Genomic DNA, 14295 nt, shown 5'->3' with positions numbered 1-14295 from the left:
CATTATGGGTGGTTGTTAGCCACCATGTGGTTGCTGGGATTTGAACTCAGGACCTTCGGAAGAGTAGTCAGTGCTCTTAACTGCTGAGCCATCTCGTCAGCTCCACCCTTTGTTGCTTCTTAAAGCAGAGATGTGCCTACTGGTCATTATTCCCCAGATCTGCCAAACACTGATCTGTGTTCTGCCTGCAGACTTCTTTATCCTTGACGTGTGTACAGAGAACCACACAGCACCTTTAGTGCCTGGCTTCTCTCCCTCTGCACACAGCTTCCACACTGTCGTGTTCTCAGTCCCTCGTTTCTGATGTTTTTTGCACTGTTTTTCCTCTTTGACCATAATGCAGAGGTGCTAGGGATGGGTTTCTCCAGGGCTCACTTTCCACATCTACCTCAGAGCTGAACTGCCAGATCTCAGGGAGTCACTGAGTGTAGCATTTTAAGGAGCTGTCTGATGCTTGGTATCGTTGGTTAGTGACACCATTGCTGTGCATGCCTGACTTCTTTTGACATGTACATGTTTTTGTCATATTTATTTCTTTAATGCTTCTAGATTTTGAGTTTTAGAAAAGATGGTCAAGGGTTATAAGGCAGTTCTGTTTACTCTAGTCTGTCTCTGGCTTTATGCTATGATCTTTGGTCTGTAGTTTGTCTTGCACATGCTGTGAATGGGGAGCCACCCGCTGCTTTTAATACACTCCTCATTTGTTTAAAGTGGAAAGCCATCTTCTGCTCCCTGCCTTGAGATTCCATTGCCACCATATATTGTGCTATGTCTGCCTGGAGCACCATCTTCTGCTGTGTTGGTCTCCACTGGCATATATTCTTGTGCCTTTTCAGCTCTTGAAGCTTTGTTTAAACATTTTATTGGTTATGGTTTGGTCTGGTAGGATTAGTCTGTAATGTCAGCTACAGAACTTTTCAGACTCATGTCATTTGTTAATTTTTCTATCAAAAGTGAAATCGCTGAACGTGGTGGCACACACCTTTAGTTTCAGTACTTGGGAGGCAGAGGCAGGTGGATATACGTGAGTTCAAGGCCAGCCGCAAGACAGTCAGGGCTCCATGACAAACCCAGTCTGGAAAAAACAAATGAACAAGAGAGAGAGAGGGTGGGGGAGAATAAGAGACTAGCTGGGCAGAGTGACACGGGCCTGTAATTACAGCACTTGGGAGACTGAGGCAGAAAGATAAAAGAAGCTCTAAAATAGTGAAGCTTAACGCCATAAGAACAGAGGTGTTCTTACTGCTTAGGTCGAGTTCACATCAGACTTGTGAATTGACTCATGGGAAACTGACACCTTTTTTCAGATTGTGTCACCCTGTCCTGGTATAGGGAGGCGTATTTGCTTAATTCCTGTTGGCATTCTTTACGTTTTCTCTCACCAACTTTATGCATTGTTAGATGTTTATTTCTGGGCATTTTATCTTTTGTGTGGCTAGCATGTATTCTTGGTCTTGACTGGGTGTTTTGTTGGGTACAAATTCTGAACCAAAGCTGAGCTTCTAGCTGCTTGGCTGTTCCCTGCTGTGTGCCACCTCTGTCCTCTGAGCCCAGGCATGATTGGGTAGACAGAGAGTAAGCAGGGGCAGTTAGTGTCTTCCATACTTGTTCCCCACTCATTTAACCATCCAGAAAGTTTAGGAGTGTGTTTGAACCTCTAACCTGATACAAATGAGAAACTGAGGCTGGGATGTTGAATGCTATGTCCCAGTGGGCATATCATATCAGAGATTCTAGTTTAAGCCTGCCCAGGTTTTCCACACTGTGTCCTGCCTGAGTGTATGTTCTCTCTCTCTCTCTCTCTCTCTCTCTCTCTCTCTCCCCCCCCCCCCCCCAGTGTATGTATGTGTGTGTCTGTTTGTCTCCCTCCCTCTCTCTTCCTCCCTCCTTCCTCTCCTTCTGTCTTTCCCTCCTTCCTCTTCCTCTATCACTCCCTCCCCCCTTTCTCTCCCTCCCTCCTCCTCTCTCACACACTCACACTCAGACACGCATACTCACTCCTAGGCCTATTCCAGAAGTTGTGAGATCTGATTGTACATCCATTAGGTGTGCAAATTGGGGCAAGTCTCTTCCTCCTTCAGCCTTGATTGGCTCATCTGTAGAGTACGATGTTTGACACTGGCTGAGACTAGCTCACTTTTCCAGTATGGATTCCCATTCCCTGAGTTACATTCCATGGCTCACAGTATCTAGAATGGTAATAAGCAGCTCCAGAGGTAGCGCTGAGAAGGCCCTGGTGCACAGCAGTCCTGCCTTCTGGGTCATCCAGTTGCGATCTCTTGGGATACACGGCTCCTAAGTAGCTGAAGACAGCCAGGGCCCATTATCCTCTGAGAGTCTAGACCCACCTGTGTGCCCCAAAGTTGCAGTGGAAGTTCCTATGACTTTCTGCTGGCCAGTACTGCCCTGATGACTGTGGGCTCAGACGGCATTGGCTTTGGCCCCTAGCCAGATCCCTGTGTGCTTTGGAAAGATTCCTTAACTTTTGTTAAGCAAAGAATCCTCTTCACACCAAACTGAGTGAAGTGGTTTCACAAACTCCTTCCTGAGTTTGCGCTGAGTAGAATGTTCACTGAAGAAACAAAATGTTTGTTTTCCAATTCTGAGGGCTTAGGGAGGCCCTTGAAGTTGACTTCCATACCCTCTATGTTCAGGCATGCCATCTGCCATCCTGGGACCTAGAGCAGGAACAGCAACCTTCATGTGTCCTGTTGGGTACTAGCAGAAAGAGGACACTGGCTAATTGCCATTCAGAAAATCTGCACGGTTCTGGACCTCCAAGGTCTTTTCTTACATGCAGCACTCTAGGTTGGGGCCCTTCAGTAACACTATGAGGCAGTCCCTGAACTAGGTTGTGGGTCATGACCAGGGTTCCCTGAACTAGGTTTTGAGTCATGACCAGGGTTCCCTATATGGTGATGGGACATGATCAGGGTTCCCTGTATGGTAGTGGGGCATAATTGGGATTCCCTGTATACTGGTGGGGCATGACCAGTATTCCCTGTATGTTTAGCAGGGAACAGAGTACAAATAGGAACATGAGGCCTGCTCCAAAAGGAGGCGTGCATGATTGAGTGTACTAGAGAGACAGCATGCCAGTGAAAGAAGAAAGGTAGGAGCTGGGTAGCCAGAACAGTTGGCAGTAGAGGGCGTTCACGTGACTACATGGTCCAGAGCACATGTTGGGAGCAATGAGTTGACTGGAGTAGGGCCAGGCTCTGACCTGTCTGGAAGGTTTGAGCCAATGAGCATCACTCTAGCCAATCCTTAAGAACTCCAAGTCACGTGGTTAGTTTGGGCGTTTCCTGTTTTGAAGCAGCCCCTCCCTGACAACCCTCTATTTGATGGGTGAAATCAGGGACTCTGTTGGACCTTTCCTTTATTCTCCATGGGTCTGGTCCTGCTATCTGTGGCTAGGGCTGCTGGCCTTAGGTCTGGTTTTCATGGTCCTCGGTTCTTAGGGGGCTATGCCTGTAAGTGGACTGTTCCAAAAACGACAAGCCTTATATTAGGTCATCTTCTTCTAGTCCATTCTACCATCTGGACCTGGAGCCTCCAGCATTACCCAAGACTAGAACATAGCATGTAGAATATAACAGGAAGGTGGCCCCCAGAGGTGCAGCAAGGGAGTTCCAAAGCAGAGATGGTCAAGGCCCAGAGTGACTGTGGGTAGAAAGGTTTTTCCTGAAGGGGGCTTCTCAAAGCTTTGTGGCACTTTTCCTGTGGTGGATCTGAGAATGGCAGGATTTTGCAGCTGTATAGCATCCCTGTGGCTTTGACTGTAGTGGCCTTTCTGGCCTAGAGGCAGCTGCCAGAGTTTTGAAGCACATCATGTCTCCTGATCCCTGATCCCTGGTCCCCTGTTAGTAAGAAAGGACAAATGAGTACCCGAGCCGAGGTAGGCCCTGTAGTTTGTTGCTCATTGGTATAGCTCCTAGGAAGGGTGGCCACAATCCCCCAGCATGCAGCAGGTGCTTGCAGGGCATTTGTTGGTTCCTACAAAGGGACTTTGGGGAAGCAGTGGCCCACAGAGGAAGGTAGGAGCCTTCCCAGTTATAGGCCTGGCTTCCATGCAACAGGTATCTACCACCCCCATTAGTCTGTTGGCTTCTAGAGCCTGTGATCTGGGAAGAGCCCAGAGTTTTTGGTGACAAATCAGTGGTGCTCTTAGAGCCCCTGAGGCCCGCCTCTTCCTCAGTTCCTGTTCTCAGTACTGGCATCCTAGCTCCCACTCAGTTTTCTAGCCAGCATTTCATACATTCCTGAGGGTAAGGAGGCCATCCAGGCTTAAAAAGGCCCAAAGGTGAGCACTGCACAGAAGTGGGTTGGGTGTGGTGTTGCTGACTTTGTCTAAGAGTATGTGTCAAAAGCCAGGCGTGGTGGTCATTAGTCCCAGCACTCAGGCAGCAGAGCAGGTGGGTCTCTGTGAGTTTGAGGCTAGCCAGAGTTACACAGTAAGATTCTGTCTCAAAATAAGTACATAAACAAATCAAAACCAAACCCAGGAAACTACATGCTTTGTCAGCCCCAGCACAAAGGAGACATAGAACACTTGTCTCATCGCCTATTGTTTTGAGATGCTTGCACAGTTCTGTTATGCAAGTGTCTGCTGGGGAGGAAATGGCTCCACTTAGGCAGATCCAAGGGCCTAGACTCATGCAAGGCCAACTAGAGCCAGGCTACCCACCTGGCCACACAGACTGGCCTTGTTGTGGTGGTGGTAACTTAAGATGTGAGGTGGCCCTAAGACCTAGAATGTAGAGAGGACCATAACGTTTCCTTTTTAAAATCTTTATGTATGTGTTTGTACATGTACAAGTACACGTGTGTGAACATATTCAGATATGTGTGTGTGTGTATATGTGTGTGCGTGCATGTGTGTGTGAACACATGTGGAAGCCAGAAGTTAGCCTTGGGTGCTGTTTCTCAGTTCCCATCCTGTTTATTCATTTATTCAATTCATTCTCTTCTCTTGGGTATGTATGTATGCTTTCATGAATTTGTATGCACCACATGTGTGCAGCAGCCTGTGGGGCCTGAAAAGGGCATCAGATCCCCCAGAACTGGAGTTGCAGGGGATTTTATGAACTGGCATGTGGATGCTTGGACTTAAATCCAGCACTCTGCAAGAGCAGCAGTTGCTCTTAACCACTGAGCCATCTCTCCAGCCACCCACCTTATTTTTTTGACAGGACCTCTCTCTGCTTTGGACCTTAGGCCATGCTTGCTAGCCAGCAGGCCCCAAGGATCTTCGTGTTCTTGGTCCCTAGCTCTGGGATTACAAGCATGCAGTACCATACCACCACACCTGGTTTTTAAAAACAAAACAAAGACAAAACCACAGGGATTATAGAGATCCAACTCAGGTGCTTGTGCTTGTGTGGCAAGCGTTTTAGTGACTGGGCCATCTCCCAGCCCCTAACATTGTTTTTATTTGTTCATTAAAAAGGGGGGATGGCATTAAAAAGAGAGGCAAGCATGGCAGTCTTGAAGCGTGGTGGCTGCGGAGGGACTGGACACTTTTTGTCCAAGAGAAAGCATGCTTGCACCCGGTAAACATAGCCTATCACTTTCAGACATCCTCATGTAGCATTTGTCCGTAGGACACATTGACTGCTCAGAGGGTTGTATCTGCAGCAGCCGTGACTTCCTGGAAGACTCAAGGCAGCTAGTGCTAATCACTGGATTCTCGACGGGCAGGGCCCAGCAGCAGCATCTGCTCAGGGCCTGACATTCCTGCTCTAGAAGGAACAGAAGCACTGGGGGACAAATACATGAGAGACCTGGTGGTCACACATGTCCAATCTTGAGCACCACGTTTCAGTTTCAAGAAGCAAAGCTTGAGTTGGGGATTAAGCAGGTGGTTGTTGGAGGGAGGCTTTTGAAAAAACCAGGTAGAGGGCAGGGAAGCCTCACAGGACCAGAAAAGACTATGTAGAAAGGCAACACAGGACTTGGGCCTCTGCCTCTGGCCCAGGTAGCATGGTTAGCACTTGAGATGACATTCCACAGGTTGCAGGATAATACTTCTTCCACCTGTGACAGTCCATCTTGAGCTGGGGTTGCCTCTGTGAGGAAGCTGTCCCTCAGGCTTCTGGCCCCCAGCTATTCTGAAAGGGACAGCTGTAAGCAGGCAGCAGCCAAGCAAGCAGGTGCTTTTGTGGGCCAAGGGAATTGGATGAGACATCAACAGACACCCTCACCTCCAGTTTGCCTCATTGCCTTTGCATTCCTTAAAGTAGCCCATTGAAATAGCTGTACGGAGATCAGCAGTACATTTTGCAGGTGAGGAGCCAGAAAGTAATGCTGTAGGGCAACAGAGAAGCCCAGACCCTGTGGCTGTAGAATCTGGGTGGCCTGTACTCCTCCTCTGAGGCCTACAACAGGGTGAGAAGGATGTTGTGCCATCTGTTCTTAGGTATACACCCCACCCCCACCCCACACCAGCTGGTCTGTCTGTGTCCCCAGATGCCCATTTCTAAGTATGAGGGACAGGGCTTATAAGCTTGGGGCCCTTGGCACCTAGGCAGTATTCCCTAGGTGATGGGGGGAGCTTTGCTGTCACCTGCTCTGCTCAGGCCTTCCATGTCACTGTTGAGGAAACAGATGGTTGAGTACATTAGAAGATCTTTCTGGGATCCCATCGTGCTTGACATGTTGGCCCATAGCACTGGGGAAGAGAACAAGCTGATCCAGCAAAAGGCCTTGGTAGGGTAGTCACCCTGTCCAGACAGCAGGGCCGAAGGTATGTTGACTTGATATGTTTCCCTCGGGGGATTGGGCTTCAACTTATACCAGAAAAGCAAGGATCCCAGGAGCAAGCCACCTTTATCTCTGCTCAGCCCAGAGCCTCCTACCCAGAAGGAAGATGTTGCAATAAGTCTGTGTACAGAAAGGTCCTGCAGCTGGGGGAAGATAGATCAGTGTTTTCCAGCAAGCCCAAGGAGGCTGGATTTGGGGCTGAGCTAGGGCCTCTGCTGTGACTGGCTAGAGCTAGAGTCGACTTGGTTAGGTAGAAAAGTACCCTGGGAACAGCTTTGTTCTGTAATCCCTCTTGTGGACTCTGAGTGGGCTCAGTATCTCTGGTCATTAGCTCAGGGCCATAAGGACAGTTCCCACTGAGTCTGCAGGCCTTCTCGGTGGGCCCAAGAACAAATGTTGCTGGGTGAGTTAATTCCTAGAGTAGCAATTTCAACTTGTAACAATGTGTCCATGTGGCCCCTTGAGCTTCACCACTCTGCTTTCCCCCAGACCATTGAGGGTACACAGACCTCCAGGATGCCAGCAGGCCTGGGCAGCATTCATTCTCCACACATGGGAGTAGAAGGAACTGCTAGGAGAAGGTAGACAGGCACTGCTGAGGATGCAGTGGACCTAAGCGTGGGTGAACACCGTGTCTTACCCACCAATGGGATGAGATTCTGGACAGCAGGCTTTCTGCCACCGTGTGGCAGGCACTGTGTTCCCTGGCAGGTGGATCATGCCCCTGGATGGAACATTATGTGGTGGTTGTCATTTTTCCCTTTGGCCAAATGACTGAATTCTGAGTCATCAAAGTTTTCCAAATGACACTGGCTTTGCAGGAAGGGGACAGATAGATGACTCTGAGGAATACTGGGGGTTTTCTGTGGTGATCTGTGGTTTGCCTGGGACAAAATGCATCACCCAGGCCTCAAAGCTTCCTGCCCTGCTATGAAGAAAGAAAGTCTGTTATTGTAGACTGTTGGGGGAGAAATGACCCCAGGATGCTCTTGGCCACCCATATTTAACAGATAGACCAACGTTCAGGTAGCTTGCCTGGAGCTATGATGTCTGACCCTACTTCTGAAATGACCAAGTGACTTTGGTAGTTTTTAGGTCCAGCAAATGGGTCCCCGGCACTCTACTGTGGGCTATGCCACATGCTTAACATGACCACTAGTGTTTTCACTGTAACAGGAGGCCCCTACAAACAGTAACTTAGGAACAACAGAGTGGGCTCTGGTTCTGGAGGCCAGGAAGGTCATGTCCCTGCAACTAAAGGGGCCACGCCTGCTGGGGATTGCTTCTTCACAGATGGGCACCCTCTCCTTGTGATTCTTACATGACAGAGGGGGAGATGGGGTTCTTCAACCTTACAGCATTAACCCTCAACTCACCAGGGGCTCCAACCCCATGACCTAAGCACCCACCAATGACCCCACTTCTTGATTCTTTAGGCACTGACATATGAATTTGGAACACACAATCTGGCCACATATGCTGTTACATTGATCACAGAATTGGGACCTATTAGCTATACCTTAGATCATCTGCTGGGCAAGATCAAGATGAGACAGGATGACTCCAGCAAGATAAGAAGGAGAGCACAGCCCTAGAGCTCTAGGGAGGGGTGTTTCTTTCGGGATCTATCCCCAGGCCCTGCCCTTGTTCACTCTACAGCTCACAGAGAACAATGAGGCATGTTTTGGCATCTGGCACAGTGGACAGATGTGGTGATACTCAAGTACTGTTGGCATCGCACAACCAGAACAGTCAGTGAGCACTTGAGACTCTCAGGTGCTAACTATACATTGCTGTTTACACTTACACACCTGTTCAGGCAAAAAGATGTAGTACTTATCCAGGGATGCAGGGGACAGGGCTGGGCTCTGTGAGCTCCTGAGTCTTTGACTAGTCTTTGCCTCACCCCTAGGCCTCCTCTACCCACGCAGCTTGGCCCAGCAAAGCATTGACATTACTGAGCCATCTTTCTTGTGCATGAAGTCTCACTCAGCTAAGGCCAGTAGTCTGGAAGTCAGAAGGGACCTCTGAGGTGTGCCCACATTGCCGTGGCAACGAAGGAATGCATCCTGTGACTGTGGGTTTACACCAGACAGCAAATCCCAGCACCAGCAGGGTCTTACAGCTGGCTGGGGGTCTTCTGGCCTGGGCCTGCATCTCAGGACCAGATGGTGGCTCAGCCTTCTTTCCTGAAACCCAGAGCTGAGCCCCTCAGCACCTCAGCCTGTTTCTTTCTTTTTTATTCGTTTCTTGTAATTTATTTATTAGGCAAATTGTGGTTGTGTGTGTTTGCTGTGGTGAGCTTGTGGAAGTCAGAGAACAACTTTTGGGGGGTCAGTTCTCTAGGGATTGAACTCAAGACATCACGCTTGGTGCAAATATCTTTGTCCATTGAGCCATCTTGTTGGAACCTCCTTTCTTTGTTAATCGAAAGATCCCAAGAAAAGTGAACCCATCAGGAGTGTCTTTTGTGGAGTGTCAGGAACAGTGTGTGCGCCTATGACAGGCACAGACACCTTCCCCTAGAGAGAGTACCTTTCATCTTCTGTGTGTTGAGCCTGTTTTAATAGCCTGTTTGCTGTGGCAGCCGGCAGACATCTTTATTTCAAAGCAACACACAAACACTTTGGCCTTTGAAAGGATTGGGGCCCTTGGGACAGGTCTGCGCCTTTCATTGGCAGGTGAGAGGCAGCAGGTGCTATTGAGTTCCTGTGCACTGGGGAGAAGCCAAAGCCTGCTCCCGTCTCCCCAGTTGCTGCAGGGCCTTTGAGGGAAGTCAGGCAGACCATGAGTGCCCCTGGTTGCCACAGCCCCTGTCCGTGTCTGCTTAGGAGACCCACATTCAAACTGTGCTGTTGAATCTATGGTTTGATGATACCTTTCTACAGTGTCAGGCCTGACGCTTCGGTCAGTGGCTTAAGACAGTATTGCTTCAATGCTGCCTTCAGCTAGCCCTGGTGCCTCACCAGGGAGAGGCTCTTGTGCAGCCACACTTCCTCCCTGCCGCTATTACTGTAACACCTCTTTCTGATGAGGCCACTGAGGCCCCCAGCAGCTGAGGGCTAGAAGCAGTTGGAACCTGCTCCTCCTGCTACAGATCAGTGCCAGTCAAAAGTCCTGCCCTCTAGATACCAGCTTCTTCAGCTTCAGGAAGAACCAGAACTCTGCATGGTTCTGATAGTACTCAGACCAGATCCCTACATGGTTCTGATAGTACTCAATTAAGACATCAGATAAAGATCTCAAATGCCCCCTCCCTGCCCTGCCCCACCTCACTCTGGTCAGAGGAAGTGGGTAGGGTAGGGTTGTGGCCGCAGTGTAGCCTGGTGCTGATTCCATCTAACTTGGCCCCCTTCTCGTAAGAAACATGATATTGTGTCAGTGAGCTCACTACCACCCTAGTCTGTGTCTCTTGTCTGAAAGGACATGTGGAATCTGGGTCATTCACTGGTTTTATTTAATACGATGTGGCCATGGGTATTCATGTGGAGCTGGGGATGTAGTTCAGGTAGAGGGCAAAGTTAGCACATGGAAGGCTCTGGGTGTCCAGCCTCCAATACCACCAAGAAAAAAGTCCTGTATCTGTTCTTCACATGTATCTTAAACTGTCTTCTCAGACTCAGTCAAAACCTCAGATAAAAAACCATTCAGGAAGAGGCTGGAGAGAAGGTTCAGCAGTTTAAGAGCACCGACTGCTCTTCCAGAGGTCCTGAGTTCAATTCCCAGCAACCACATGGCGTCATACAACCATCTGTAATGGGATCTGATGTCCTCTTCTGGTGTGTCTGCAGAGAGCGACAGTGTACTCATATATTAAATAAATTAATTAATAAATCTTAAAAAAAAAAAACACTCAGGAAACACATTGTATCTGCACGGAAAGAGTGAGTAGCACAGTGTTAGCAGCTCCTGACGAGAATTTCCATCACAGCAGGAATAGTTGGTAACTTAGGGCTGACTGCACACATCATTGTAGGTTGTGCACACTGAAGAGGGAGTGGGTCCTAGATCCAGTCCCAGACAAGGGACATCTGGAGTGAAATAGCCTTAGGCACCTTGTTACCAGGCCACCTATTAAGTCTGAAGTCTGGCCACCTCACTGCAGCTGCCCACAAGTTGGGCCTCATCACAGTTTTGCCTTTTATGTGGCAACTGGCTATGGGTTGTGTTCAGTGGCCAGAGGTACTTCTTCATGAACCTGGTGGTCTTGCTACAGCCTGGCAGATTAACTACCAACTAGGCTTTGTGTGGCTTTGTAGGGTGTGTGGTCTGAGGTTCCAAAACGAGACTGACCTCTTCACTGACCACTGTACCTCTTCCTCCACAGAACTGTCAGACCTTCAACAGCCTCAGTTGCCTGAACATGGGAGTGGATGACCACAGCTCCCAGAGCCCCTTTGCCCTCGTCAGCAGTACCCGATCCTGGACCGCATTGCTCTCAGCCTCCAGCCCAGGGGGCAGGACTCCTGCTGGGACCCCTGTTCCTGAGCCTATTCCGGAGCCTGTTCCCCACTCCTTTGATGACCAGTACACCTGCCAGGAGGACCTATCCTGTGATGAGTCAGATGGCTGCAGTCTAGACGAGGATTGCTGCAGGAAGGGGGAGCCAGCCACAGCCTGGCGGGACCGGGGAGCCTGCACGAACAGCCTCTGCTCTCTGGACGGCGAGCTGGACATTGAGCAGATAGAGAACAACTGAGGGCCCCGGCCTCGGGAGGAGGCTCTCCTCTAGGCCTTAGGTCACTCCAAGGGGGTCCTGGCTCCTGGATCTGGCAAAAGCTCCCCCCAAAAAGGAGCTCACCCATTTTCCAAGGAACCAGCCATCACCCTGTAGTGCCCAAATTTGTGAAGGCAACTTGGCCACACCTCACAGGCAACAACTGGCCTCCCACCAGTTCCATGGAACTACTGTAGCCCAAAAACGGGTTTTCGGTTTGGTCTCCTCCTCTCTGTTCCTTAGGGAGTGCTGGGTAGCCATTCTCCAGTAGGGCCGAGCCAGCTACATCCTTCAAGCAGGATGCCAGGGGCCTGAGCCCCTTGTAGCCTCGCTCAGGTTCCTTCTGGGAGCTACCCAAAACCTCCTTTACTTAGTCTACTCCGTGCCTTCTCTCCCAGGCCTCCCGGGTCCAGGCTTGGGAAGGTTCGGGAGATGCCTCTTGTAGTGACAGCAGACCGTGTGGCCTTAATCCATTTGGGGCACTGGCAGGGATTCTGGGATAATCTGTGTCCCATTTTTCGGGATCAGGGGATAGGTCAGGGATGACCAGAAGCCATCCATACTGGGTAGGCATTTGGTGGTTGTGTTGACTGAAAGGTGGGCCCGTCAGCTCTCCCATGGCATGAAGAATCACCCACACCTCTGCCACTTCAAGGGGCTACCTTGGCAAGGTTGGCATTGACAACCTTCCTACTGTCCCCAGTCCCTGAGAGCTGAGCTCAGTGGATTCAGCTGTGCATAGAGATGTCAGTGACAACATGACCTCTTCATAGTGTCCTCAGGATCTACAAGCAGGTCTCGGCCCTGTGTACATTCCTGGGTAGAGGGATGTCTGCTGGCTGCTTTGCAGGCTAGCCACTCTGCAGGCTTCCCTCTGAAGCAGTCTATGTTGGGGGCCTGCAAGCCTCCACCGCATTCCTAGCACATTGTTGCTTGTTCACAGACACTGCTGGCTTTAATGAAAGCATACCGCCATTGGCTTCAAGACACTCCCCCTCCCCCCAGTCCACTGATGTGAGCCTAGCCCTGAGGCTCTCCTCTGCAGGCCCAGCCACAGCATGGCTTGAATCACACTCCCCCTTGCAACTCCTCACTCCCAGCGTAATTCCCAGAGGGCATCCGTTCAGGCAGCTCCCCTCAGTCCTCCCTGCAGACATGCTACAGGGCTCTGTACTCTGGGACTCTGGCTTTTAGCAAACTTGGCATCTTCTGCAGACAATAGCAAGTGGGCTGGCTTACACAAGTGGCTTGTTTTCCCATAAGGCTAAAAATAACTTGTGCATTCTCTTGGGTTTGCGGACATGTGATCTAGGCACATTTGTAGTTGCTCTGCTGTGCCTACCCTCCGAGGTTTCATTCTCTGCTAGCTGAGCCTAAATGGCTGTTACCTTTCTCCTAAAGAAAGACCTTGATGGGAAACTTGTGTTTAAACTTTGTCTAGTCACCAGAAGAACAGAGGCTCAAGTTCTGATGTATAGGCAGTGTTTCTTTAGAACTAGACCCCAAAGGTACAGGAAGCCCCACTCCTATAACCCCAGGTTGGGTAGCCTGGAGTGGTAGGGGCCCAGCTGACCTTGGGGGCACTGACAAAGCAAAGCAGAAAGCTGGTGAAGGCATGACATACGAGCCCTGCCTGGTGGATCACAGAGAAAGGGAGTTGAGAGGGCGTGGGATGCACACACCAGTGCCCTGTTCCCCAGAAAGCCCACAGTGAAGAATTCTGTTTTCTGAAATAGCTTCACTGTCCCTAAAGCCATCCCCCTGAGGAAAGGAGAAGCTGGGCCCTGTCCCCTGGGCTGCTTCACACAGCCTGCTAAGGCCAAAGCATAGAACAGTTGCCAGCTGCCTCCCCGGAGGACTGGGGCCAGGAGCTCCTGTGGCAGGTGTGTGTCTTAAGGCTGTTGTGTGGATGACTTGTCCTTAGACTGGCTCCCTTGAGCCTGGTGGCCAAAGGATAAACAGGAACTTGCTGAGTCACATCTTCATCTTTCCTTCCTGCCTCTAGGAGACTGTTCCCTAGGCAGAAATGCTCCAAACCCAGGGTAGAGGTTGTCCCTTTCCAGCTTCCTAAGGCTTCTCTTGACTGTCCCTGTCCCACCAAGGCCTCCATCCAGGCCCCCAGCAAAAGCACTCAAAAGATGGCGGTAGCTTTTCTGCCCAGTGTGCTCATTTGCTTTCTGATGTTCTTTTCATCAAGCAAAACAGGTTTTGTCTAGAAGGTTTCCAGTCAGCTTTCAGCAGTCATGTGACCCAGACAGACCCATTCAGTGACCCCCATTCACTGGCCCCAAAACCTCTGGTCTTGGATATCCGGGCAGGAGGTTCACCTGGGAGGTCCGCTCTGGCGCCTATGTACTTGGCACCACAGGCAGCAGGCGGACTGGCTCGCCTGGCTCGCCTGCCTCGCAGGGATCCTTGGCTTCAGTGCAGGTAACAGCAGCAGCTGCACCTTTCTCTGCCGCCAGTGAGTGTCATCCCCCAGAGAAGCTGAGGGTGGGCTTGTTCACTCACTTGCCTAGGCAGCCTGAAGGCCTAAAGAGCCTCCACCAAAGCCAACTGGGAACAGGGCCTCTTAGCACATGACATCCCACTCACTCCAGAAGCCACCGAATGAACGGACAGAGTTGCTCTCAACCGGGTACCTGACCTGAGTTCAGGGGAGCAGCCTAGACAGTTTACATGACTGCCCACTCTTGCCTTATTCATGGGTGGTGAAGGGAAAAGCTGGCCAGCACCACAGGCTCCCTCATGTAGGTCCATGGAACTTGTCCTACCCATACATGCAGATGTGTTTTATCAGAAGGCCTTACTTTAAA

The 14295-nt window shown here is 50.4% G+C and overlaps 1 protein-coding gene across 2 annotated transcripts in view; it reads left to right on the top strand.

Annotated features, from left to right (window-relative positions):
* Fam53b (family with sequence similarity 53 member B) overlaps nucleotides 1-14295 on the top strand; it is a 103854-nt gene extending 89559 nt beyond the window's left edge. For both annotated transcript variants that reach the window (XM_031388599.1, XM_031388600.1), the window contains one exon: nucleotides 11090-14295. In XM_031388599.1, the coding sequence (XP_031244459.1) occupies nucleotides 11090-11461 (372 nt within the window). In that variant the 3' untranslated portion in view covers nucleotides 11462-14295. The remainder of the gene's footprint in view (nucleotides 1-11089) is intronic.

This window comes from Mastomys coucha, unplaced genomic scaffold (assembly GCF_008632895.1).
Source record: "Mastomys coucha isolate ucsf_1 unplaced genomic scaffold, UCSF_Mcou_1 pScaffold21, whole genome shotgun sequence".
Classification (NCBI taxonomy): domain Eukaryota; kingdom Metazoa; phylum Chordata; class Mammalia; order Rodentia; family Muridae; genus Mastomys; species Mastomys coucha.
The sequence above is the reverse complement of the archived record's forward strand: the minus strand, read 5'-3'. Positions and strand labels throughout refer to the sequence as shown.